This window comes from Lichenostomus cassidix, chromosome 11 (assembly GCF_008360975.1).
Source record: "Lichenostomus cassidix isolate B80296 chromosome 11, HeHo_3.0, whole genome shotgun sequence".
In the NCBI taxonomy this organism is placed as follows: Eukaryota; Metazoa; Chordata; class Aves; order Passeriformes; family Meliphagidae; genus Lichenostomus; species Lichenostomus cassidix.
In genome coordinates, this window is record NC_139492.1 from 2,029,590 (window position 1) to 2,055,527 (window position 25,938).

Genomic DNA, 25,938 nt, shown 5'->3' on the forward strand with positions numbered 1-25,938 from the left:
CCCAGAGGATTCACACATAAATCATCTCAGGAACACCTGGAAAGGAGTCTGGGAGAAAAGAGAGGATTGCAGGGTATTCATCCAACTTTGGTCCTGGTGGTGTGACAATGGGGACATCCTTGCTGGTCATCTTGGGGAATCACTGGGAAAAATGTGTCCCCAAGTGTTCTGCCTGACTGGATGAGCCCCCTGAGCACAGGATCATGGAATCCCAGGGTGGTTTGGGTGGGAAGGAAACTCAAAGTTCATGTTGTTCCCATCCCCTGCCATGGGACACCTTTCACTGTCCCAGGTTGCTCCAAGCCCTGTCCAGCCTGGCCTTGGACACTTGCAGGGATCCAGGGGCAGCCACAGCTTCTCTGGGCACCCTGTGCCAGGGCCTCACCTCCCTCACAGCCAGGAATTCCTTCCCAATATCCCACCCATCCCTGCCCTCTGGCAGTGGGAAGCCATTCCCTGTGTCCTGTCCCTCCATCCCTTGTCCCCAGTCCCTCTCCAGCTCTCCTGGAGCTCCTTTAGGCCCTGGCAGGAGCTCTGAGCTCTCCCTGGAGCTTCTCTTCTCCAGGAGAACATTCCCAGCTCTCCCAGCCTGGCTCCAGAAGAACTCCAGCCCTGGATGATCTCTGTGGCCTCCTCTGGAATTGCTCCAGCAGCTCCATGTCCTTCTCAGGCTGGGAAGCCCCAGAGCTGGACATGGCACTGCAGGTGAGGTCTCAGAGAGGGACAGTCCCCTCCCTCACCCCAGCAGTCACTGCCTGCACGTGGGGACACATTTCCAGCCAGGACACCCTCCCTGCCCTGTCCCTCCTGGACACCATGCCATGCTGGGTGACCACCACACCCTGCCCTGTCCCCAGATGTCATCCTCATCCCACAAACATTCCCCTAAACCTCACAGTGCCATGGCAGGGCTGGCTGGCAGATGCCACCTGCACTGCCCACCTCGGAGAGTCAAAATCAGCAACACTCCCTGTTTCCAGCTCCACATGGATCCAAATCCCACAGCAAATTATCCCCACTCCAGCCCTGCCAAGGCTTTCCACCACCAAGCCATGCTAAAAACACAGTCAGATGCTTCTGCTGTGGCTGCTAATTTGCCAAAAATATGCTCTGGTAACTGCTTACACAGGGGAAGGAATAAAGTATGGATTTTTGAGTATGCAAATCTAATCTGCAGGCACGGACACGTGATGGGTGTTAGTCATAGTGCTAAGGCTGGGTGCATCCAGACACGGTGGGCACTGCCAGGGAGGCATGGAGGGCAAGGAGGAGGGAAGGGAGAGGAGAGGAAGAGGATGGATGAGGCTGCTGGGCTCCTGGCTGGGCGCTGGGCAGAGTTGAATCTGGTTTGGGGCTCAATAAATAATAATCACAGCTCGGAAAAGCAGGGAGGCTCCAGCAAAAGGCTCCCAGCAGTGGAGGTGATGGGTTTGGATGGGGTTTGGAGGGAGATGGGTTTGGGAGGGGTAGGGATGGGAGTAGGGAACAGCCAGAAGCTCTGCAGGAGCAGGAGCTGGGGGCTGCAGGGAGGAGATGGATTTCTACAGCCTCACAACTCAGCCAGGGAATCTGCCTCCTCCTCCTCCTGTTCCTCTTCCTCCTCCTCCTCATCCTCCTCCTCGTCCTCATCCTCCTCCTCATCCTCCTCTGGGTGCAAATAACAACAAAAGTATTTCTGGCTGAAACACCAGGGAGCAGGGATGGCTCAGCCATTCTCCATGGGGAAAAGCACTGGGAAATCACAGGTGGTAAGAATGCTCCTCTGGAGGATGTGAGCCCCATCCCAAGAAATGGGGAATATTTATATCCTCATTGCCTGTCCCAAGGATACTCTGCAAGCAGCAGGGTGAGGCCTCCTCCCTCACTGGGAAACATTAAAAAAAGAAAAAAAGGGAAACATTAAAAAAAAATTTTCTCATATGGAAATGAACGTTTTCCAAGGCATTTCAGATATTGGCTTCAAGGGGGAAAACTCTGTGAATTCTCCAAGGAAAACCAAGTCTGTCCTGAGCATCCCTCCATCCTCATTGCTTCTGCATCTCCAGCTTCCCCAGTCCTGTTGGGAAGTTCCTTTTCCTGCCAGAATTCAAGGGAAGGCTTCAGAGCAGAATAAAGACAATCAAATCTCCCATGGGGCTCACGCTGCCTCTCAGGCCACTTGTAACTCCTCTGAAAGCTCCAGGTCCTGGAGTCAGGGAAAACACTTTTAAAAAAAAAAAGTATATTAAAAAAAAAAACTTTTAAAAAGGAAGCAACCTGAGAAAGATATTTCCTGCTGCCAGCGCTGGGAGTGGGAAGGGCTAGGTTTGCCAGAGCCAGGGAAAGTCAAGGAATCCTCATCCCCTGGTGAAATGGGGCCACGGTTTTCCCAGGCTGTGTGAATCCCTGTGGCTCCAGCTGCTGCCTGGGGTCACAAGCAGGATGAGGCTTTATCCCCAGGGATGCAAACCACATCAGGATATTGCTCAGCACCTTCATTAAACCAGTGTGCTCCTCTCAGGGAGCAGAGTGAAATCAGGCTAATGCTGATTGCCTTAATCCCCCCCTGCTCTAATCCTGCAGCAAGCCTGGGAATTCACCCCATTCCTGGTGGGGATCTGGGAGGAAGGGTTGATTCCCAGTTCTCCCAAATGGGGTGATGGCAGGGCTGGGTTTTGGGGGCTGCAGCCCCCCTGAGTGCTCAGAGGGGTTGGGATGAGGCTGAGCTCCCCACGGGGATGGGATGAGGCAAGAGAAAGGTTTGTTTATCCCCTGTGGAACAAATCACGGAATCCCACAGTTGGAAAAGACCTTCAAACTCATCCCATCCCACCCCTGTCCCCTCCCACCATCCCAGGGTGCTCCCAGCCCTGTCCAACCTCCCCTGGACACTTCCAAACCTTTCTTCATGCCAGGGAAACACCCTGCAGACCCCAAGTGATGCCCTGAGCAGGAAATAACACCTTTGGAGTGATCAGCTCCTTGTGAAAATCAGCGAGATGAGGGGCCTTGCTCTGGCTGCTCACTCATTCATGAAAATTCATGATGCTCTGCCGTGTGCTGGGAGTGAGTGGAACCTCTTCAGGGAATAATGCTGGGGAAGGAGTGGCTGTTCTCAGGGAATGCTCAGGCACCCACTGCAATTTTTAAGGATTTTTGATTCAAAAAGGCCAGAATCCCTCTTTAAAAATCCAATATTAACATCCAAAGTATAAACAGTTGCCTTTCTAGTTGTGTTTTCTCCAAGCTGCCGAAATTTTTTTTGTTAAAAAATACTTTAACTGTGAGTCAAGCAGCTGATTGCAAGGACAAATGACCACCAAGACTCTCCTCTAACTACTGCAAACTCCTGCAAAAAACGCCTTTCTTGCTCAGGAGTTCAATCACACCAAAACCAGAGCCAAAGGGACAAAAAAAATCCCACAAGACAGATGCAATTCACCCCTACAAGACCATCCCCAAGCTCATCCTGCCCTGCTCCTCCATCTCCAAGTCATGCCCACATTAATACAGCTCATTCATCTACGTCAGCGTTACCTGACTCAAAGCATTCAAAATTCATCAGGTTCATTTTAAAATCGAGGCATTTTTAAACAGAAGGCATTTTTAGCTCTCGTCTGCTGCTTCCCAAGCCTGGAAGAATGACTTTTCTGCAATAGCCTGGGTGGAAAACCTTGCTTCCAAACTGAAGCTGAAAAATCTTGCAAAATCACATGATTCCACAAGCTGGAGCTTCTAAAGGGGAATAAAAAAAAAAAAAAAGAAAAAAAAAAACAACAAAAAAACCCGTTCAGCTCCAGGAGCAGATGTCACCCAACCACGAGGAGCCCCATGGGATATCAAATCACATGCAAATATCCTGAGATTTGCATTCAAAGCCATGAGAAACCCACCCCGGTGAAATGGCATGAATGCTGAGCTGCAGGACTGAGGGCACCCTCTGGGGTGGGGCAGGGACAGGGGGTGCAGGGGGTGCCCAGGATTTGGGGTTTGGCACCATTCCCTGGAGAATCACACCCTGCAAAAAAAAAAAAAAAAAATTTGGAAAGATGGAGTGAGGCTCTGAGGCCTGTCTGGCAATTTCTGTCTCATGTTCTTTTCTCCGGGGTCAAAATCCTTCTTCCTCTGTCCTGAGCTGTACCTGAAACTAAGCAGCCTGTTCCAGTGAGAGAAGTAATTACCATGAGTTCATAGCATTTATTTTTAATGAGCCTGGTCAGAACCTTCATTTAGTATTTTGATTCATTTTTCTGTGCTCGGCAGCTCCTGATGTCTCTGGTTTTGCTCTCCTGGAACTACTGCAAGCAGCTTCCAGACCCAGCCCAGACAGCAAGATGCTCCAGCACCAAAATCCTTCATTTTTAAAATGAATTCTCAGGTTCTGAGGGGTTTTTAGGACCAGCTCTGGGCGCTGCAGGAACGGGAGGATCGAGGATCAGGGCGCTCTTGTATTTGCTTGTTTCCGCCCACTGTTTAAAGTGCATCAACAATTCCTTCCCGGCAGCAAAACAAGGCAAGAGCTGGTACTTTTAAGGTAATTCTGACATCCGTGCTATGAATAGATCCTCATGGAAATTTGCCCTCTCTCCTCGGTTCCCCGTGCAGGAGCCCAGGGGAAGGCTGGGGTGGGGAAAGGCACAAGGTGCCATGGTGGCACTGTGGAATCTGGGAATGGTTTGGGCTGGAAGGACCTTAAAGAGATCTCATTGCAGCCCTCCTGGCTGGTGCTTCGTCCCAAACCATGGCTAAACTCAGGTGAGGAGGTGCAGCTCCTTCCCAGCCAGGCAAGTCCCACACAGCTCCATCCCCCCAGAGCAGCCCTTTACTCTGTCCTTTGGGGAAATATTCCCTGTTTTTCCCTCCCTCAACCACTCCCAAGCCATTTGGTCGGTAGCTCCTGGTGCACCTGCTGGGAGAGGTGTCACCAGTGCCACTGCAGGGCTGGGAAAGTGGGACACGGAGCAGGACAGCCCCACCCTGGCAGCTCCCTTCCCTCTCCCCGTGGCAGGAATATTTCCCAGCCCGGGCCAAGAAAACCCACTTGCCTACTCAGCCAGTGCTAACAATGCAAACACTAATTATATTTCCCTCACCTATCAAAGGATGATTCATTTGAGGTGAGTGGGCACGGAGATTACACAAGATGAACACCACCATGCTACTGCCCGGCCCTTTCGGGGTAACCCTCCCGAGAAATATGGATTTAGGAGCATCCAGGATATCCAGGAGAGCAGGATGAGCCTGGTTCACAGCAGGCACCTCCAGCCTGGCCCATTCCCTCAGGGATGCTGGGCACTGGGATGGGGCTGATCCCATCCCACAGCCCCTGCCTGGTTTTGGATCCCAGATGTTCGGCTGGGAAGAGATGGAAGGAGGAGGAAAATGGCACTGCCAGGGATGGAAAGGGCAAAACCAGATTTGGGGCTTCCTTCATCCGTCTCGTCCAGCCCCACAGCCATGGTTCCAGCAGCTCAACCCAAACCCAGCGCAGAGGATCCCATAGGAATTCTGTAGCTACAACTCCAGCTGTCCCAGGGGTGAAATCCCAGAGCATCCCCAAAGTGTCCAAGGCAGGAACCAGCTGGGATGTCTCCTGAGCTCCAGACCTGCTGGGAAGAGGTCTCCAGCCCTCTGCTGCAGCTCCCACAGCCTCACACGGTGCTCATCCAGGCGGATGCAGCTCCTTTCACCCAAAACAAGGGAGCAATCCCTGCTCCCTCTCCAGAGCTGGGGTGAATCAGACCAGCTTCAACTCCAACATCCTACCGAAGCCATCCCTGGGAGGCTGGTTTATGTAATATCAGGGTGCTCTGGAGGGGGCTTTGGGCAGGAGGATGAGGATCTACCAGCAGTGCTGGGGAGGTCTGAGGGACACCATAGGGACACCAGGACAGGGCACAGGCCGCGTGTCAGCCGCGCCAGGGATGCTCAGCAACGCGTGGGCTCCTGGGAGGATGGCATGGCTCCCTTGGCTGGTTAGGGCTCCGTGTTGATGGACACCAATCCCCCGGGCTGGGGGAGCAGCGTTTGCTCTCTCTGGGGGTCAGGGAGCGCGTGGGAAGGGCGTGGGGGGCTCGGCGGCGTGGGGGGACAGGCGTGGGGAGCACGGCGTGTGCGGCGTGGGAGGTGCGAGCAGCTCGGCAAGCTGCGCGTGGGGGCAGCGCTGCCTGCGGGCTGCGGGGCTGGCGGGAGCCCCAGGGCCACCGTGTGCCATCCCTGCCACCCGGCGTGCCCAGCAGGCACACCAACATCCCTCCCCAACACGGCACTGGTGTGCCCTTCCCGGCTGTTGGGCCGGGAATGGGAAAACTGGAGTGAATCCATGGATTCTCCCCGAGCCTCGCTGCGCATTTAGGGCCCCATCCCCTAGCCAGGGCTGGGGAGCTAAAATAAAACGATGTGCAAGGGATGAATATTTATCTGTGGGTGGCAAGTGACAGATGCTGGGGCGAGGATTCTTGGATATTTCAGTTTGCTGGAGGTAATAAGTGGAATGAATTAATGAGAAACATCCTTCCCAACAGTTGCCTCCCCGGTGCCACCGCTCCCAGCACAGCGGCCTCTGGGACCCAAACACACAAAGTTCAGCAAGGCTGGGTGGCCAAAAGGCTGGAGACGCCCAACTTTGGTGTTTTCCACCCAGAATGGAGCTAGGCAGCTGGGAGAGGGATGTGGCCCCTGGGTGCTGGGAGCTGAGCTGGTGAAAGTGGCCTTTGAGGTGGCTCTGGCCCAGCTGAGGTGGGGGAAGCTGGTGTGGAGGAGCAGCCACAGTTATCATCACTCTGCACCTCCCCAGCACAGCATCCCTTCCTCCTCGGAAGGTTTGCAGAGTCCCATGGGGACCATTTTGCCACAGACCCTGCCCTTTCCCAGCACCGATCCTCTTCCCTTCTCCCGAAATCGCGACATCGCTTTGGGTCCCCGAGCAGCGGCGAGCTGCGCCGGCCTGACAAGATGGAAGGAAAAGCCCCGTGCTTCTGGTAGGTTCTCAGAAAACGCCAAAACTGCTGCTAAGCCACCCCGGCGTGGGGATGCTGCCCAGGTTTCCCTAAAAAACGCTGCGCTGCAGAGGGTGGGGAGCGCGGCGGGGCGGGGGCACGTGCGTGGATGGGGACAGGGCCAGCCCTGCAACACCCAGCCCTCGGAGACCTGTAGTTAGTCCAGACTTGTGTCTGTCCTCCCTCAAACCTCCCAGGCAGGGGCTGGGTGCCAGGAGGAGACAGCACCCACGTTGGGAGCAGGCAAAATCCCCCCCGCAGCCCCTCCTGCCCGCCTTGGACGTGGGAGAGCGCGATGATTCCCTGCCCAAGCTTTATTCTCGGCTGGAGGGCTGCTGGGATTTCTCCATGGCTTCCAAACACACACCCGGCACATCCCAGCCCAGTCCCCAGCATCCTCCCAGGCGGCTGAAACAAAAGGTTGCATCTCCCTTTTTTCCTTTGAGAGAAAACCACCGGCACGAAATTCTCATCAAAAATCCCGAGGCGGTTCCACCTGTCCCTGCGAGAGCACCGAAAAAAAAGCAGCTGCAGGTGAGGTTTAACCTCCCCTCCCCGTGCAAGCACAAAGCAGCCAACTGGCTTTTCCAGAGCGAGGTCTTGCAGCACCTTTCGGGAAGGCTGCGATGGATGGAGCTCCCCGACGCTGCAATTTCCTCGCCGCGGCCGTATGGAAAACCATAACGTCCTAAAAATAACCCGGGAGGCTGCTTTAGGAGGCCACGATTCCCAGGAAAACAAGGGGCCAGCGGAGCCCAGTGCCCCTGGCTGCTGGCAGGTAGGCCTGCCTCGGATTATGGTGGCAATTCTGACTGTGGAAGTAGCCACAACCCAGGGGAGAGGATGATACAGCCACTTACAGCACAGCACCAGCTGTTTCTCCCAGTTCAGCCCTAAAGCTTGTTAGCCCAGCAATTTTTTTGGGTTTGATCGCTCCAATTGGGTTTTCTTGTTTTTTCTCTAATCCCAGTCTCCCCTCAGCGTCTCGTTAAGCCGTGTTGACGGCAGAGAAGAGCTCTGGTGATCCCTCTGAGCCCCTACGCTAAGCATTAAGCCGTAAACTAGGAATGTAAGACTCTTGTCTGAATTAAAGTCTTTTCCCCGGTATTATTGAGCGTGGGGCTGCCTTTGGAGGGGCTGGAGGAGGTGCAGAGCCCCCCAGCCCTGGCTGGGAGCACCGGAGCAGCCCCATCCACCCCGGATCATCCCCCACACTCTCTTGCCTCCATCCTGCCCCGCGTTGTTCCCATGCAAATCCTACAGGTTCCAGTGGTGCAGTCAGAACTGCCAATCCCATGTGCAACTTGGGTTGCCTCCCAAAGGCCTGGCCCACCCCATCCTCCGACCCCTCTGGGCCAGGGCTGGGCATCCCTCTGCCAGCACAGCCCGTTCCACACCCCAAAAACCTGCGTGAGGAGGGGAGGGAGGGAGAACTCGGTGCCCAGAGACCCCACGGAACATATGGGGCTACCTGTGGCAAAGAGCTGGGCTGACGCCACGCTGGGCTGGTTCCTCATCTCCTGCGGGGTGGGAGCATCCCTCGATCCAAGCCAGCAGGTCCCAAACTCCAACCCAAACCCCTCCAGGAGCTTTCCACCCCCTCCTCCACCCCCCCTGCCCCAGCCAGGAAGGGATCAATGCATCACCTACCTCCATCCGAGTAGGTCTCTGTCCCGTAGCCATCCTGTAATCCATTGCTCCAGGTGCCTTCGTACTTGGCCCCGTTTCCAGTGCATTCCCGGACCCCGTACCGTCCCTTAAATCCATGGGTCCACTCTCCTTTGTACACCCACTTCCCTTTGCTCTCCATGCCAATGCCATGGCGCTTGCCCTGCGCCCAGGTGCCCTGGTAAGTGTTGCCACTGGGCCAAGTGTAGACCCCCAGCACCTCAAAGCCGTGACTCCAGGAGCCCGAATATTCACCTTGACCCTTCGGGCCGGTACAGATTCCATGGCCATGAGCCTTTCCGTCCTCCCAGCCTCCACAGTACGACCCTCCATCGTCAAAATTAAACCTTCCCCCACTGGACATGCATGTAATTCGGTTTGCAAATCTCCCAAAAGGTGAAAAAAAAAAAAAAAAAAAAAAAAAAAAAAGGGAGAGAGAGAAAAGGAAGAAATGCAGGAAATAAAATGCGAACGATGACTTGGGGAAAAAAGAGAAATAAAAATAAAAAAATTAATTCAAATCGAACTCAATCGAAATCATGCACCAGATCCAGGGAGCTGCTTAAGCCAGTTTCTTGTGATTATTCATTCTCTGGGAGTATGTTGAGGATCAGTTCTCTCTTCCCCTGCTGTGGAAACAGGATCATTAAAAAAAAAAAAAAAAAAAAATAGCAGCAAGAACAGCAGCAGCTATTGGGTTTTGGTGCAAACGACTCCACCTAAAAACCATCCAAGGCAGGGAACGGGGGTGGGGGAAAAGGAGGAAAAAAAAAAAAAAAAAAGAAAAAAAAAAAAAAAAGAGGCCAAATGCCAAGAGAAGGGAAAAGGGGGAAAAAAAAAAAAAAAAAAGGGAAAAAAGCGAGCGCTGGGCAGCCCCGGGGGGAGGATGCTCAGAGCCCCCGCGGAGCCCCCCGCCGCCGGCCGGGCTGGCTGGGGCGCAGGGCCGGGGGCAGCGGCGGGCGCGGCGGCATCGCGGGGCTCGGCAGCAGCAGCGGCAGCAGCAGCAATGCGGTGCCTCCTCCGCCGCCCTCCCGCACGGCTCCCGGCCGCTCCCGCACCGCGCACGCCCCGCGCCCCGCGCCCCTCCCGCGCCTCCCCCGCGCCGCTCCGCTCCGCTCCGCAAACCTCAGCAAACCGCGCCCGGCCGAGCCCGCATCCCGGCCCGGGGATGCTCCGGCCAGCCCGCACGCCGGGCCCGGGGGCTGCGGGCTGCTCGGGGGGCCTGGGCGAGCCCCGCCGCCTCCCCCCCGTTCCTCGCCGGCTCCCTACGGGGATAAATCCCGCTTATTAATGAGCGGGAGCTCGGGCTTTCTGCTCTGCCTCGGCTGCCGGCGCCGGGCTCGGGGTGGATTTAAAGAGACAGGAACTGCGTCGCCTTCCTTCTCCTCGCAGCCCAGCAGGGCCGCAGCCCCCCGCAGCCTCCCGGGATGCTCCCGCGGGTTTATTTATCCCTCCGGCTCTCCCCCGCCCCGCCGCCGCTCGCCCACGGCTCCCGAGGGGCGGACGGGGGCTGACATCCCCCTCCGGAGCGGGGGTCCCCGTGGGCAGGTGGGTGGGAGGACAGCGGGATGGACAGCGGGATGGACAGCGGGATGGACAGCGGGAATGGCCAGCGGGAACGGGCCGAACGCCGCCAGCGCCGAGTCTCCGGGCAGGCTGTGCTCCGTGCCGGGTCCGGCACGCCGCAACTGCAACACAGATTATTTATTCATGAAAAGGCCGCGCTGTCGCTCCGCTCCGGGCTGGATGGCAGCGCTCGGGATTTACGGCAGCGCTCCGGGCTGGCTCCCCATCCAGCCGGGCTGCGGCTCCCCTCCCTCCAGCACAGCGCATCCCAGCGGGGTCCTCCCCATCCTTCGGGAGGCCCTCAGCGCTCCGATCCGCAGATATCGGGGTGGGTTTTTGTCTCCCCAGGATTGCTGGAGGTGTTGGAATCCTCCCCGGGCGGCGGCGGCAGCTCGCGGTGTGCCTCTGGAGCACTCGGGGTCCTGCTTGGCATGCCCCCGGATCCGAACGTGCCGAACCTTTGCGGCACCGGGGATGCGTGTGCGGGTCCTGTGCGGGTCCTGTGCGGGTCCTGTGCGGGTCCTGTGCCCGCAAATATCGGTATGTTTGTGTTAATACACCGGGGAATTCATACAGCACTGTTAAACGGGCAGCTCTGCTGGAGAATCACTAAAAAGATGCTCACAAGCGCTTATAAAGCAAAACCTGGGCGATGGAGGAAAAACTCAGCTCTTCCCCAAAATCTTGGATTTGCCTCCTGCCATCACCATCACCACCAGCAGCGTTACTGGAGTGGTGATTTGGAGCCAGAGGCAGCCTGGCCAGGACTCCAAGGGAAAAACCAACGTGTGTAACTGCTGGTGATGGGAAGCTGTGGGATTTAGGCTGTGCAGCCCCTCTGGAAGGGCTGCTTGGGCTCAGTACCTGCCTCATGCCCACCCACTGGGAACTTGCAGGCTGTGTCTTCCCACTCAGTTGTTTTTTTTTCCTCTCTCTCTCTCTCTCTCTCTCTCGATGCATTTTCGTGTCCATCCATGGAAACACATCACCACCCTCCTCTGGAAGAAAACCTTCCCCTCTCTCTCTCTCTCTCTCTCTCTCTCTCTCGGAGCTGGAGGGAAGAGATGCAACTGGAGTGGGTGGAAATTTTCCCACTGAAGCATTTCTTTCCAGTAGAAAATGTCTTTTCAAACTACGCCGAGTCTTTTGTGAGTGCAGGAACTGTGCTCATTATATATTGGAGGGTTTTATTGTTTCTTTCCCTAAAAATCCCACACTTCAGGTACTGCATTTTTTTTGGCAGCTGCGAACTCCTATTTTTATTTTTTTTTTCATGGAGAGAGAATTTGGGTGGAAACCCCCAAACTTTCCAAGAGAAACACCAAAACTGAAGCTGCCTAAATGCATATAAAAATTTTGGCAGGGAGCAAAAGAAATTCCAGTCCCCTTCTGTTGCTTTCTCGGTAGTTCTAGACAGTTATGGTCGTTTTACATGTTAATTAGTCAATTAATTATTGGCCAGAAATTCGTTTGGGGGGATTTGGTGGGACCTGAGGTGAACACCTGTGCAGGTGTGTCACCCCTGTGACCGATGTGGGATGCTGCTCCTCATAAAATAGGTGTTTAAAAGAGCAGCAAGTTTAATGGCACCTGCTGAAAAAGCAATTCCTGACAATCTGCTGAGGGAAGAGAGGAGAATGGGATCCACTGTTAGGACGGGGTGGATGTGAAATGAGGGTTATTTTGGGAACAGCACCTTTGTGTCTGAGGAATGGGCAGATTCCACTCTAAAAACGCAGCCATGAACAAATCTTCTGGTCAGCAGCTGATTTAGGTTTCCTGGGAACTCCCAGCCTGTCTTGGTGCCCCATGGCTGGAGTGGAGGCTTCGGTCAGAAAGGGATATTTCGGTTATTAAAGGGTTTAAGGTCAGATCCATGGGGGAGAAGGATTTTTGGCATTAGCAGCAGCTTTGCAGGACCTCCCAAACTGCCAGCAGCTCCTGGGAATGCCCAGGTGATGCTGGAGGGGAAGCACATCCTAGTGATCTTAAAAATACCACCCATTTCCCAAGGAAAGAAAGGGAAAAGGCTGCTAAATGTGGGGTTAGACACCAGGCTGGGCAGGGGATGTGGGAGGTTTGTGTTTTCCATCTGCACTGGAGCTGTGGAGCTCCAAAGGGAGCAAAGGGAAAAGTATCATTGCCAGCCAAGCCAGAGGGACGTCAGGCTGGTGATGGAAAGGGGAGGAATGATGGAAACAGTTCAGATTCACCCCAAAAAAATACTATTGGGAGGTGACAGGATGTGAAGAAGAGTAACTGCGGCAACAGCACTGGCACAAGGGGGGACTGCTGAATGGAATCCTGGAACCCCAGGATCCCAGAATGGGTTGGAATGCACCTCAAAGATCATCCAGTGCCACCCTGTGCCATGGCAGGGACACCTCCACTACCCCACGTTGCTCCCAGCCCTGTCCAATCTGTCCTTGGACATTTCCATGGGAAGCCACAGCTTCTCTGGGCAATCTGTGCCAGGGCCTCACCTTCCTAATATCCCATTCTGATCAGGAATTCCTTCCTAATATCCCATCTAAACCTCCTCTCCTTCAGTTTGAAGCCATTCCTCCCCTGTCCTGTCACTCTATTCTCCTGTAAAAACTCCCTCTCCATCACATCCAAGATCACCAAATCCACTGAACACACACCACAGCCCTGCTCCCAACGCCTCAGGGTGACAGGGATTTTTCCTGGCTGGAATATTGTGTTATAACCAACCTTTCCATTTGATTTCCACTCGTGCTTGGAGGTCTTGACCTGCCAGTCCTGACTGGCATCCCACTGGGAATGGCTGGGAGCAGATATCTCCCTCTCCCAAGCACTGTCTGGTTCTGAGTCATTAACAATGAGGAAATAAATGATCCAGAGTGTTTCTGGATCAATATCCCAGGAAATAAAACACGAGGCAAGGAGGGTCTGCAGCAGGAATCGACACACTCTGCTTCTTTCAGCAGCCACATCCATAATATCTAATAAAAACCTTGGGATCGCTGGGGAATTCAGGCTGAGCGATGGATGCTGGAGGTCCTGAGCTGCCAGTATTAAAATATCCTTAGAATTTGAGGGGGAGGAGGAAAGATAATATCCTAAAGGAAAAAAATATTGTCTCCTACATGAGGGAATTCCATATTCCACTCCATATAGCCATATATTCCATATATTCCATATATTCCATATATTCCATATATTCCATCACTCCAGCAGGTGAAGGTGGATTTCTCACTGTACCAGGCACAGTGGCTTGATTAGATTTGTTATGTGCAAATGAAGTTTAAAGCAGTGATAGATGTAAATCTGTGTTTACTTGCCACGTTAAAAGGTCCTGTTTCCCAAATCAGAAAATAATTACAAGGCAGATCAATCTGAAGGAGGACTTTAAATGAAAAAGATGTTGAAAAGGGAGAAACCTTTAAGAATATTATACCCAAAACACAGACAGGAATCTTTGTTAAAATAACCAACACCACTTGAAAAGGAAGGGAAAGAGCCGCCAAGACTGACATATAAACTATAAACACACAAAAGGAAGAAAAGGGAAGCTGGTTGTAATTAATAAACCTCAGACACTGCGGAAATTAAAGACAGAAGGATATTTTCCAGGATTTTCAAGCAGAGGAGCTTCATGTTAGCAGGGGTGTGATCCTACCCAGAAATAGGAGGTTTACCAATAACACAGAAAAGGCAGCAATGCTCAGTGAGGGATTTGTCCTGGTATTTGGTGGGAAAAAAGACAACATGCTAGAGAACTATGTTCCAGGAGTGCCCAGGAGCATCCAGCTGATGGAGCTCCGTGATTTTAAACCAGCAGATCCGAATAACTGGAGAGAATTGTAAAGGAGGTGGCCAAGGAGCTGTCTGGGTGGTTAGTGGTGGTTTTGGATAGGGTTTGGAAGAGCCATTGGAAGCACCAGAGGACTGGGAAAAAGTCAGATTTGAAGCATTTAAGGCTGGGAGGTTTCTTAGACGATTAATGGAACCACAAACGCTGAGCTGGGTAATTAAAAGAGGGTGGAGTAATGGCAAAAATTGGTAATTAGAGAGGGTGGTGTGATGAGTGGCAAAGAGGAGTCTGAGGGATGAGGATGTGAGGAATATTCCCTCAGTGAATTGAATTCCTGGAGTGTAGCATCACCTCATGTTGCCCCCAAGTTTTCTCTTCTCCACTTGGTCTCTGGCTAAATCAGCCCCCAAACCAATTAAAGCCCAGCAAGCAGAACTGCTGCTAATCTTCCAGAAGATTGGAATTTATGGAAGTGATTGAAACGGTGGGAAATTACATTACTCGGATGGGGTCAGCCTTGGAGTTGTAAGTAGCATTTTTCTTTTTTAACACGGGGCTGCTTCAAGGCTAATAATCTCGCAGGTCAGGAAAAGCCAGGACCTGGGTTAACCAGAAAGGAAAACTCCTGAGTGTCCTTGGGGTTTTTTTCTGCAGGGCTGTGAAGAGCCGAAGAGAAAAGGATGAAACGTTTGGCATGGTGCAGCAACCCTCGGAGGGGAAATGGGTTTGCAGGGAGAGGAAGGACGGGGCTGGATAATGGGCATGTTGCAGGCATGTGGACAATAAATTACCTTGATTGTCTTCCCTGCACTGAGTGCATCCCCTGGTCACTGCCTGTATCGCATTAACCTGCTGCACGCAGGACGTGTCTGTTTATCCTGCCAATTACTGCCAATCTAATCAGCTTGAGCCGGGTAAAAATAGAGCCAGTTTCCGTGTGGAAATCAAGAGGCTCAGAAACAGCAGCAAAGAGGCTGATCCTGATCAGCCCAGCACATGGGAGGGAAGGTTTCCTTCCTGGCGGCAGGAAATGGGTTGGGATGGTTTTTCCTGGTGAGCAGGTGGGTTTTTTTCCTCCGGGGTTGGGTTTTGCCCAGCGTCCATCAGGCAGCCTGAAGGAAGGAGAGGGGAGTGTGGGAAGCACAGGGAGGAAGGCTGAGAGCTCCTCAGAGTATGGATGTTCTGGTGCTTTCAGGAGAGAAGGAATAGGGCTGGGATTGGCTCAAGGGACACCCAAGGGGAGGCTGATGGATGGAATAGAATCATGGAATGGTTTGGGTTGGAAAGGACTTTAAAGCCCATCCAGTGCCACCCCTGCCTGAGCAGGGACACCTTCCACTGTCCCAGGGTGCTCCCAGCCCTGTCCAACCTGGCCTGGGACACTGCCAGGGATGGGACAGCCACAGCTTCTCTGGTCTCACCACCATCACAGGGAAGAATTCCTTCCCAATATCCCATCTAACCCTGTGCTCTGATGGCTAAAGTCATTCCTTAAAGATGGAAGGATGGAGGGATGGATGGATGGATGGATGGAAGGAGGGATGGATAGAAGGATGGATGGATGGATGGATGGATGGATGGGTGGATGGATGGATGGAGGGATGGATGGGATGGAGGGATTGATGATGGATGGAAGGATGGACAGAGGGACGGATGGAGGGACAGATGGATGACCAGATTTGAGCTCCTGAGTGCCATGGAGCACACCCAGCAGCTGTTTGGTGAAATCAAGCTGCTGTCCCATGGAAAGGCCTGTGAAGGAAGCATCATGCAAGGAGAAGAGGAGCAGCCATGGCTCTGCACTGCTGGCATCCCATCCTCCCTCCTTCCACCCCTCTCTGATGTCTGCTGAAGGACAGAGGTAGATTTTTTCTCATCCTGCAAGGTGAAAAATAAAACCAAGGGAAAACCATGAGATTTCTCCCCAGGATGTCTCATTTACCCTTTTATTTTACTGCATCACCCTACAATAAATGAGTGTTGAGCTCCTGATAAAGCCCAGATCCATCTCCAGCAAGACACAGCCTGCCACAGGGAGTGGCCCTTCTTTCCCCTCCTCACCCCAGCTGGCAAATCCCCTTACTTACAGGGACGTGGCTTCCCCAGCCACCCTCATCTCCCCAAATTTTCCACCCTGCTTGCCTGTCTGGAGCCCTGGGATCCCCCTTGTCACGGCAGAAACCCTAAGGGGACCAATTTCCCCCAGCTGAAAGCTGCCTGTAAATAACCCTGAGGTAGCCAGGCTTAACCAAACCAAGCAGGGCCTGCACTTCAAGGCTCAGAATTTTCTGTCTGCGAGCGAGGAGTGGCAATGCTGCCGATAATTAAGGGACATCTGTCACCCTCGTGCTCCTGCTGGGCTGGTCAGGAAATGCTGACATAATGTGAGGACCAGAAACCTGCTTTGGAGCAGGGCTTGGCATGCTGGGCTCCATCCCCATCCCTGCCACGGGCTGAAGCTGCTCCTGCCCAGCCATGGGAAGGGTTGGAGGAGTTAATGTGAGGCTCATCCTGCTCTGCCAGGAAGGATCACATCCCAAGGATTTGCCAGACCTGGAATAAAAGCCATTTCTGCTCCCTCTGTCCCACTTCAGCTTTGAGATAACGTTCAAGCTGCACGAGGGTAAAAAAAATCAACAGCTTGGAGGGTATTTTTCTGCTTTGAGGGCATTTGGGGTATTTCCTGCAAAGAGCTTGGTTTTTTTCTGGCTTAGCAGCTATAGAAATCAGATTTTTAATTTTTTTTTTTAAATTCTGAGAATTCTCATAATCCAGAGAAGTTGTAGCTGTGGCTGCCTCATCCCTGAAGTGTCCAAGGCCAGGTTGGACAGGGCTTGGAGCAACCTGGGATAGTGGGAGGTGTCCCTACCCATGGCAGGGGCAAAATGGGATTATTTTTAAGGTCCCTCCTAACCCAAACCATTCTGGGATTCATAAGAACTACTGGGCTGTGGCAGCTGGGATTTGCAAATATTGGCCAAATGCCTTTTTTTTTTTTATTATTATTTTTTTATTTCCCCAAGCTCCCAATGGGCTGAATCCCCATGTGTGACATCACTGCTGGGGAAACTGAGGCAGGGAGCAAGGCCATGCTGTGCCAGAGGTGGCTGCTGTCACCCAGCCATGGTGACAGAGGAAAGCTCACCCCTCTGGTGTCACCCTTTGGAAAAGGTGCTGTTCTGACCCTTGGGATTGGAATCTGCTCCTGGAGGAAGGAATAAACCCCAACCAAGGGTTTTGGCACCTGGTTAGAAAGCAGAGCTCCCACTCTCAGTTTAATGGGGCTGCTGATGCACAAATTCCTCTGTGAATAATGAATGTTTGGAAGTGCTCAGAGCACTGTAAATGGGAAGGACACTGTTATTTCCCTGGGCTCTGAGAGCCAGTGGCAGAAGTTCCCAGAATTGTTTGGACTGTTAGCAATAGGGATTTATAATTCATAACAAAGAAGAAATGTCTCTCAGTGAAGCAAGAAGAGACAGCAGTGTAAAAAAGTTGACATTACTCATATTCTTTTCTTGTGAAATGCTGTCACACAAGAGTGTTCAAGGATCTTTTCTTCTGGGCAGATAAATACCTCTGGAAGGATTTATTCCATGTTTGATGTAGGTTTTCAAACAAGGTTTCCTCCTTGCAGCCTGTTTTGCAGGGATTTAAACAGATGCACACTTCAATCTGGAATAGCATGTCCAGGCTGCCCAAACAAGTGATATTCCTTTGTTTCCCAAAAGCCAGAGAAGAAGGTTATCCTAGACATTTCGTGCATTGGGTTTAAAGAGAAAAAAAAAAAAAAGAAAATAAAGAAAAAAAAAAGGGGGGGAAAAAAAAAGAAAAAAAAAAAGAAAAAAAGAGTGGGGAAAAAAAAAGGAAAAAAGAGAGAGGAAAAAAAAAGGAGCAAAGCACAAACAAAACTCCGAGGCAGATTCACAGGGTTTCCAGATCTGCTTAAGGAATCAGCGAGCAGGATTCAGGAGCAGTTAATAACAGACTGTATTCCATGGTTCCTATTAACATGGGATAATCCAGGAGGGAAAGAAAGGGTGAGGGATAAAGGGACGTCACCCTACAACAGTGAGACCTTTAGAAATCAAGGCAGGAGAATTGCAAACCAGATTAGCTCGGCTGTGGCTGTCAGGCACAAGGCAGGGATGGGGAAGAGGAGGATGTTTGGATTTTCCCTGGGATGAGATGCACACCTCAGCCCTGCCAAAGCAGAGGAGCCCAGGTGCTGGTAAATCCATCTGGGAACTCTTCTGAGCTGGGGGAATTCCTGGATTTGGATGGAACTGCACTGCTCATCCCAGATATGATGGGATGAATGGAGCTCCCCAGAGGAGCAGAGCTGGGGCTGCATTCCCTGCCCTCCATCTCATTCACCTCTCACCCAGCTTCACCTCCAGCCAGGAATACAATCTTCCCTCGATTTCCACCTCCTGGGAAAGCTCTTCTCACCACCACTCCAAGCTCCTCTTTCACCCTCTGCTCATATTTCCCAATATTACTTGACCCTTCCCTTCAAATTTCCTTTATGACTGACAGGATTTTCAAGACCCTGTGAACTTTGGATGGTTAATTCTGGAGCTCTTGGGGTGAAAACTGGTACCAAATGAAAACCTGCTTCAATTTGTCACTTACCTTGAACGCCCCACCTTGATCAGGAAACAGAAGAGCACACAGGGGGCTGAAATTTTGAATTAAGGGGCCCAAGTCAAACTCTGGAGTGAAAATCCTCCAGGTTATTTGCTGGAAGAGAAAATTTGGAAGGAGCTGGCTTTCAACCCGCATGCAGGCACCCAAGTGATTAGCAGAGCTGCTGAGCACTCAGGTTTGGCCTTCAGCTCTGGATTTATCGATCCTGAGTGCTCCCACACAGCTCAGCAGTGCTGCAGAGCAGCCTCTGCTCCTGCTGGCAGCACCCAGCCTGACAGGAGCCATCCCCAAATCTCTGTGCAAGCCTCCAAAATTCCTGCTGGGCAGTGGGTGGCAGAGGGATACATCCCAAAACGGGGCAATCACATCCTGGGAAAAAAGCAGAACCATCTGAAAGGAAACGCTGGCCCAGCTGAAGTCAATGAAAGCTTGAGCAGCGCTGAGGTCTCGCTCTGTCTGCAACAGGCGCCTGCTCCAGTGTCCCAAAAAAACCTCCTGAAACAAGAGCAGGCTGCCCATGGTTCTCATCAGTCTCGAGTACTTCCTATGTTTATTTGCTTGGCCCAGCCCCAGCTTTGCCAGTTGCTGCTCTGTGCACTCTGCTGGCCCCGTGCTCCCTCCCATGTCCTCACACCTCGTGGCTTCCCTTGCCGTGCCAGCCTGCTGAGCTGTGCTGAGCCCTGCATCCCACCCCAGCCTCCTCCCCAAATGCCTCTGGTTTAGATTTACCCCACAGGATCCGTCGGGATCGTTTTGGGAAGAAATGCTCTCCAGCAGTGTGACTCCACCCGTCTGTGGCTCTTCCCGTGAGGATGTGGCTGCAGCCCAGGATGCTGCTAGTCCCATCCCATAAATCAGGCTGGGATCAGGGATCAGGGATCCCTAAAAATTTGGGGTCAGGGTTTTTTCTTGCCCCGTGGCCACAGCAGCAAGGAAAGAGCAGGGGAAGGGCTGCCCAAGCTCTGCATGGACCACGTGTGATCCACAAAATCCACCCCAGTGACACCAGAGAAGCCACCAGGACCAACTGGGTGGCCACAGCCAACACCAGCACTCAGCCAAATGTGGTTTTATTGGAAAACTGCTGTCTCAGACATGTCTCTTGATTCTTTACCATCCCAGTTTTTTTTCCTGTCAGCCAGAAATAATTGCCAACACATGCTCCTGACTTCTGGGTCCAGAAGCACCAGATTCCTCCAAAAACCAGGGGAAGAAGCCTGCTGACACAGCCCTCACCCTCCTGCTCAGGACATCGCTGCTCCTGCTTTGTGCTGAATTCCCAGTCAGGGAGGCAAGGCTCAGCCTTGCTGGTGTGGCTCGGGGTCAGCCCTTCATCCCATCTGCTCTGGATCCCCCACTGTGCCCTGGGACAGGAGCAGACGGCTCCAAACCTGAGCCACCTTGGCCGAAATCCACAGGGAAAGCTGTCAGGATGTGATGCAGAGTCAAGCAGCGCTGGGCTTTGGGATCTAGACATGTTCCCTTCTCCTTCCCCTCCTGGCTATCACCTGTAGCTTTGCAGACACTGATGCCAGGAAGGCTCTCATCCCCTCATCAACCAGAAATCCCTGTGCTCCAGAACACCCCATGCTGGGCAGGCAGGAAAAGTGATGGATGTGCCCAGGATCTGCAGAGGCAGAGCAGGGACAAGACATCTCATGGTCCAAGGATTCATCTTGCTGTTTCCATGAGCCAGCAGCAGTGTCCCCCTGCAGCTGCACTGCAGAGGAAGTCATCTCCACACTGCTGGGAGGGACAGGACAAAGGGGAATGGCTCCATGATGGACCTGAGGTTGGATGATTTTTGGCAGAATTGAAGATGAGGCCAATCCTTTACAGTCTGTCCTCACCACTAGATCCTGAGCACAAGTGACAGCCATACAAATTGGTTTTTTCCCACCAGAACTATAACTTTTATTGTGGATAATGTTTTTTTAATGATGGTTTCCTGTTCACATCCAAACAGTGCCCAGAATCCCATGGCAATGCTGAGATCTCATGCTCTCCACATCCATTTCTTAAAAAAAAAAAAAATCTCTGCCTGCAAAATACCCCCAGTGCAGTTTGGACAACACTCAGGCACGTGGTGGGATCCTTGGAAACATCCTGTGCAGATCCAGGAGTTGGACTTGATGACCCTTTTGTGTCCCTCCCAACTCAGAGCACTCCATCATTCCATTATTCTGTGATTCCGTTATTCCACTTTAGCTGCGCAGCACAAGAATTGGGTCCAAAAATGGGTATGGATTTGCCTGGTCCCGAAATGCACAGGGCAAAGCCGTGTTTTCCACGACTCCTGGGCTCTGTAGCAACAGTAGGTTCCTGGCACCCTCTAATGGAAAAGCTCAGTCACTGAATCACCGTCTCGGGCTGCGACTCTTGGCTCCTGCCTTTCTATTTTTAATCCAATATCACAGGAATAACTCCGAGCCAGGCACGATACACGGCGTGCCAGGAAGGACCTGGAGAATGTGCTGAACAAATGTCAGGGCTGCTCTGGGGAAGGAGAGGCTGCCTTGGTGTTCTCCCCCAATGCTGGGAATCCAATGCGCTCAGGGATTGCTGCTTTACTTATGGAAATGCGAGGGAAGAGCTCATCAGCGCTGACATTTGGGCCTTGTTTGTGGATTTCAGACTAATCCTCGGGTCCTTCCCTTTCCCCCTCCTCTCCCGAGGCCACGTTGATAAGGTGGAATTTTCTAGGATATTTTTCCAAGTTTGGCAGCCTGGAAGTGGCTCAAATCTCAGGTCGGGCTTGGCTCTCGAGGTGGTTTGTAAACAGAATTCCTGGTTGAATTAGAAGGTGTTTTTGAAGCTCAGCCCTTGCTAGAAAGTGACACCCACGGCCAGGGAGGCATGCAGCCCTCAGGGAGAGCTCTCCAAGGATTTGTCCCCGGCTGGGGGGACATTTGGAGGCACAGAAAAAGCTGGGATGGTGGCAAGCATGGGGTTCCTGTCAGCCTCCAGCATCTCATGGCCAGGAGAAACAGGCAGGACACTGGATTTTGGGACTCAGAATCAATTTGGGATTCAAATTCAAGATCTGAGGATCCCAGGGGGGATCAGGGGGAAGAACTGGCTTTTCCATGAGATCCCTGCCCAGGTAAAATATGGAATTTCTGCCAGGTGAGAGTCTGCCCATTGCTGGGCTGGCAGAGGAGGAGTGAGATGGGAAGTAAGACCCAACCCATCAACATCACCCTCATCCTTTACACTCCATGCCCAGAGATAAATAAAATAATTGAAATAACTGTTTCACACAGTGAAATCCAATTTCCAGCACACACTGCTCCGTGGCAAACTCAAAGCTCTGGAGAGGAGCTTGGAATCCTCAGAGAGAAGCTCTTCATCAGGAACTGGAGCACCAGGACAAGGAGGAATGGCTGCAAAATGAAAGAGGGAAGGAATAGATGGGATATTGGGAAGACATTCTTCCCTGTGAGAGTGCTGAGGCCCTGGAACAGATTCCCAGAGAAGCTGTGCTGCCCCTGGATCCCTGGCAGTGTCCAAGGCCAGGCTGGACAGGGCTTGGAGCAGCCTGGGATAGTGGAAGGTGTCCCTGCCATGGCAAGGGGTGGAATGGGATGAATTTTAAGGTCCTTTCCAACCCAAACCATTCCAATTCCATGATTCTATGTTTGGCTGCAGCGTGCAGGAGATTTGCAAACTGAACAACACACAAGGTGGCGTTTCCCTGGCAAAAGCCTCCCAAAACCCAATAAAAGCCAAAGAAAAAAAAGCAAAATGCCCAGAGCCTGGCAAATGTGCCACTGGTGACACCAAGGGTTTGACATTCCCATGGCTACCTGTGCATCTTCTGTCTCACAACAGAGAGCAAAATCCAGTTTGTGATGTGCCACACCACAAAAACCACAGAGGATCAGTATTCCCCAGTTATATATATATATTCCCCAGTATTCCCCAGTCCTGGAGGGTTACCTGAGACCTTTGGATGAATTTTATCTCTAAGTTTAAGGTATGGTCAGACACAGACCTCTGGGAGGGAAAGGCAGTTCTGAAATTCGGCAGGTCCCTTCTCAAATCCCTTCAAAACCCTTTTTTACTTTTAGAATCCCAGTTTCCACAGCAACAAGACACACAGCTCTCTGCGGAGTTTAGGGCTATAAATAACCCCAAGATCTATAGTTGTGATATTAGCTATGAGGGCTTTAAAAAAAAAAAATTGCATGTGATAATGAAGGGAAAGGCTCAGCGCTGAAAGGAAACAAATTTAATGAGGAGAAGATGGTTCCTAACTGGCTTTAGAGCACAGCTTTGAACAAAGGAAAGCTGCTCCTGGTAAGATCCTGCCTTTTCTGAGAGTCAGATTGATTTCAGTCAGATTTTTGGGAGTGGTGCTTTACAATCTCCCTTTTACCTGTGTTTAACTCTGTGTTGCCTTAGAAAAAGAAGGAAAAAAAGGCAATTAGGGGTTGTTTTCCCAGCCTTGCTCGTTGTGGGGAAGCAATGAAAAGGTAACACCGAGCCAGCTTTTATCCCAGCCTGACCCACTCCATCCCTCTTTGGGAAAGGATGGCTCCTTGTGCTAACTTTAAACACGGATTTCAATCCTAATTGCTCCTCTGATCCCGGACCGCCCGCAGGGAGGATGCTATTCCTCGGGATGCAGTCAGAGGGCAGGAATTCGGTCTGCTGACCCCAAAGAAGTGCTGGCCTTCCCCCCCTGACATCAGCCTGTAAACAAAGGCGCAATCCCACGGGGGGAGATAAATATTGGCTGCGCTGGAAGCAAGGAGGAAATTAAATAACCATCACATGGCGTAAAAAGCAGCCCAGGGGAGGGAGGGCTGGTGGCTCGGAGCTTGGCAGAACAGATTTGTATACAGTAGTGAGGAGGAGGAGATGAGGAAGGAGAAGAAAGGAAACACAAATCAAAGAGTTATTTGGAGTTTCCTCTCTCCCAAACAGAAGGTCTGTGTTATTCAAACAGATGCACCGCGTGTCACCAGCTTGCTGGTGTTTGTTATTTTAAGGATGGTCTCAGGAAGAAAATAAATTCCACGCCGAGGCTCCTTTCTACCCATTTTAGGCAGTCTGTGGAGAGGAGCCCAAAGAGTGGGGTTATGGAGATTCCTCCAGGCTGAGCTGCTGGTACATCCTCTGCTCTCTCGCCAGGAGGGAATTTCAGTGAATTGCTGGGGAGGAATCCCACAGCAGCTCCAGCTGGGCTCAGGCTGGGGCAGAAACCCACCAGCAGCACTGTGGAGCTGTACTGCTGCTGCTCCTGCCAAGGGACACCAAAGGTGGGAGGAAAATGTGGCTGGTGCAACATGGATAGGATAAATGCCACAAAATGTGGAGATGGGAAGCTGTTCTCTGGCCAGAAATTCCCTGAGTGATGACACCTCTGCCTTGGGCCGGGGGGACAGAGGATTCTGCAGCAAGACTGGAATAACTCAATTAAATGGGATCCCTTCAAGTCCAAGCTGAGATCTGAGCATCACCACCAGCTGGGAAAATCCTGTGGTCAGTCTGCAGAGGTGCCTCTCCAGAGGAATTGGCTTTGCAACTCAGAATAAAGCAGGGAGCAGAACAACCTCCCATGAGCCACACCAAAATCAGGGATTATTTCTCCTGAAGGTGTTGATTTGTCCATGGGGAGAAAAGTGAGGTATAAAACCTGTGACTCTGGTCTCTAACAAGTGGTCTGGTGCAGATCTGCTGTGGATGTGACAGAGGCAGCAGTGTGAAAAATGTCTTTTTCTAACATTGCCACACTCAGAGCTGTGGGTATTTTTTGGTGGGAAAGACCACAAACTTTATCCATATACAGAAAAAAAATATATTAAATGCCCAGCTGCAATTTCTGGGCTCAGAGTGCAAACATTTAATTCCAGCACCTCCTGGCCTAGCAACATTTCTGGATGGATTGTGTTTTCCAGAGGATTTTCAAGCTTCTCTCCTCCTTGGAACCGTTTAGCCTGGAGAAAAGCAAAGCAGAAGGAGACATGAAAAACCTTTCCCTCCAGAGAACACATCAGGCACAGGACACACCATGGGGCTGATGGAACATTTCTGTTCCTGTGATTAACTGATCACCACACAGGACATTTGAGAAGCTTTTTTTAATAGGAGACACAAAGCACTGGAATCAGTAAGAAATAGTAAAAGGAAAAGAAAACACGAGGCATTGCAGAGGGAGCAGGCACCAGGCCCATTCTCTGAGGGCTCTGTCCTGCTCCCACTGAAATCAAAAGGAGTTCTAGAGTTGGCTGCAGTGGGAACAGGAACAGTCCTTAAGGCACTAATTAGTACAGCTGGCTGAATAATGCATAATGAACAGTTCATTCAGCTAATTTCATCTCTTTTTCTATTCATGACTTGCCCGTGAACCAATCCCAATTTTCTCATTTTGGTCGGCATTCAGAAGCTATTTGTGGGTTTCTTCAGGAAATCATCCCCAGTGTGCAATTCCAGCATGCATCCCAACATGTAAACACTGGGAGTTTGGCACAGAAGTGTGTCAGTGTGGGACCTGCAGGTGGGACAGGTGACACCAGCTCTCTGACCACAGGCTGGCAGAGCTGGGGCTGCTCAGCCTGGAGAGGAGAAGCTCCAGGGAGAGCTCAGAGCTCCTTCCAGTGCCTAAAGGAGCTCCAAGAGGGACTTTGGACAAGGGCATGGAATGACAGGATGAGGGCAGGAATAGGTGGGATATTGGGAAGGAATTCTTCCCTGAGAGGGTGGGGAAGGGTGCCCAGAGAAGCTGTGGCTGCCCCTGGATCCCTGGAAGTGTCCCAGGCCAGGCTGGACAGGGTTTGGAGCAACCTGGGACGGTGGAAGATATCCCTGATCATAGCAGAGCATGAAATGGGATTATCTTTAACTCCCTTCCAACCCAAACCATTGCTTCATTCTTTCCCAAGCTGATTTTCTATAGCCAAGTGCAGCAAGGAGTTCAAACGTTGCGAAGAAACACTGAACTTTACATCCATATTTCACACATACTTGGGCACTTTCCTTTTCTTCCTCATATCTTCTCCTCCAGCACTTTAAACAGATTTTGTTGGTTATTGGAACGCTGACCCAAGGCAGCGAGAGAAAGGATATGAGGTGAAAACACCCCAAGGAATGTCACTGGAATAATCAAGTAAATACTTCCAGATTTCCCTTTCCAGCTCTGAAGTGTTTTGGCTCCAGCAAGGAGCAAATTAGCATTGTGTAATGGATGAGGGCTGGAACCAGCCTGTGGGTCACAGAGGACAGCTCCACGCTGGGTTGTTGCACATCCCTTGTTTGGTGAAGTCACCCCAAGTGTGACTTTCCTGGGGTAAGACT

General features: G+C 51.9%; 1 protein-coding gene across 1 annotated transcript in view; it reads right to left on the minus strand.

Annotated features, from left to right (window-relative positions):
• Positions 1-9,682, minus strand: part of JPH3 (junctophilin 3) — a 50,094-nt gene extending 40,412 nt beyond the window's left edge. The window contains exon 1 of the mRNA XM_085071395.1: positions 8,628-9,682. Within this exon, the coding sequence (XP_084927521.1) occupies positions 8,628-9,009 (382 nt within the window). The 5' untranslated portion in view covers positions 9,010-9,682. The remainder of the gene's footprint in view (positions 1-8,627) is intronic.
• Positions 9,683-25,938: the final 16,256 nt, after the last annotated feature.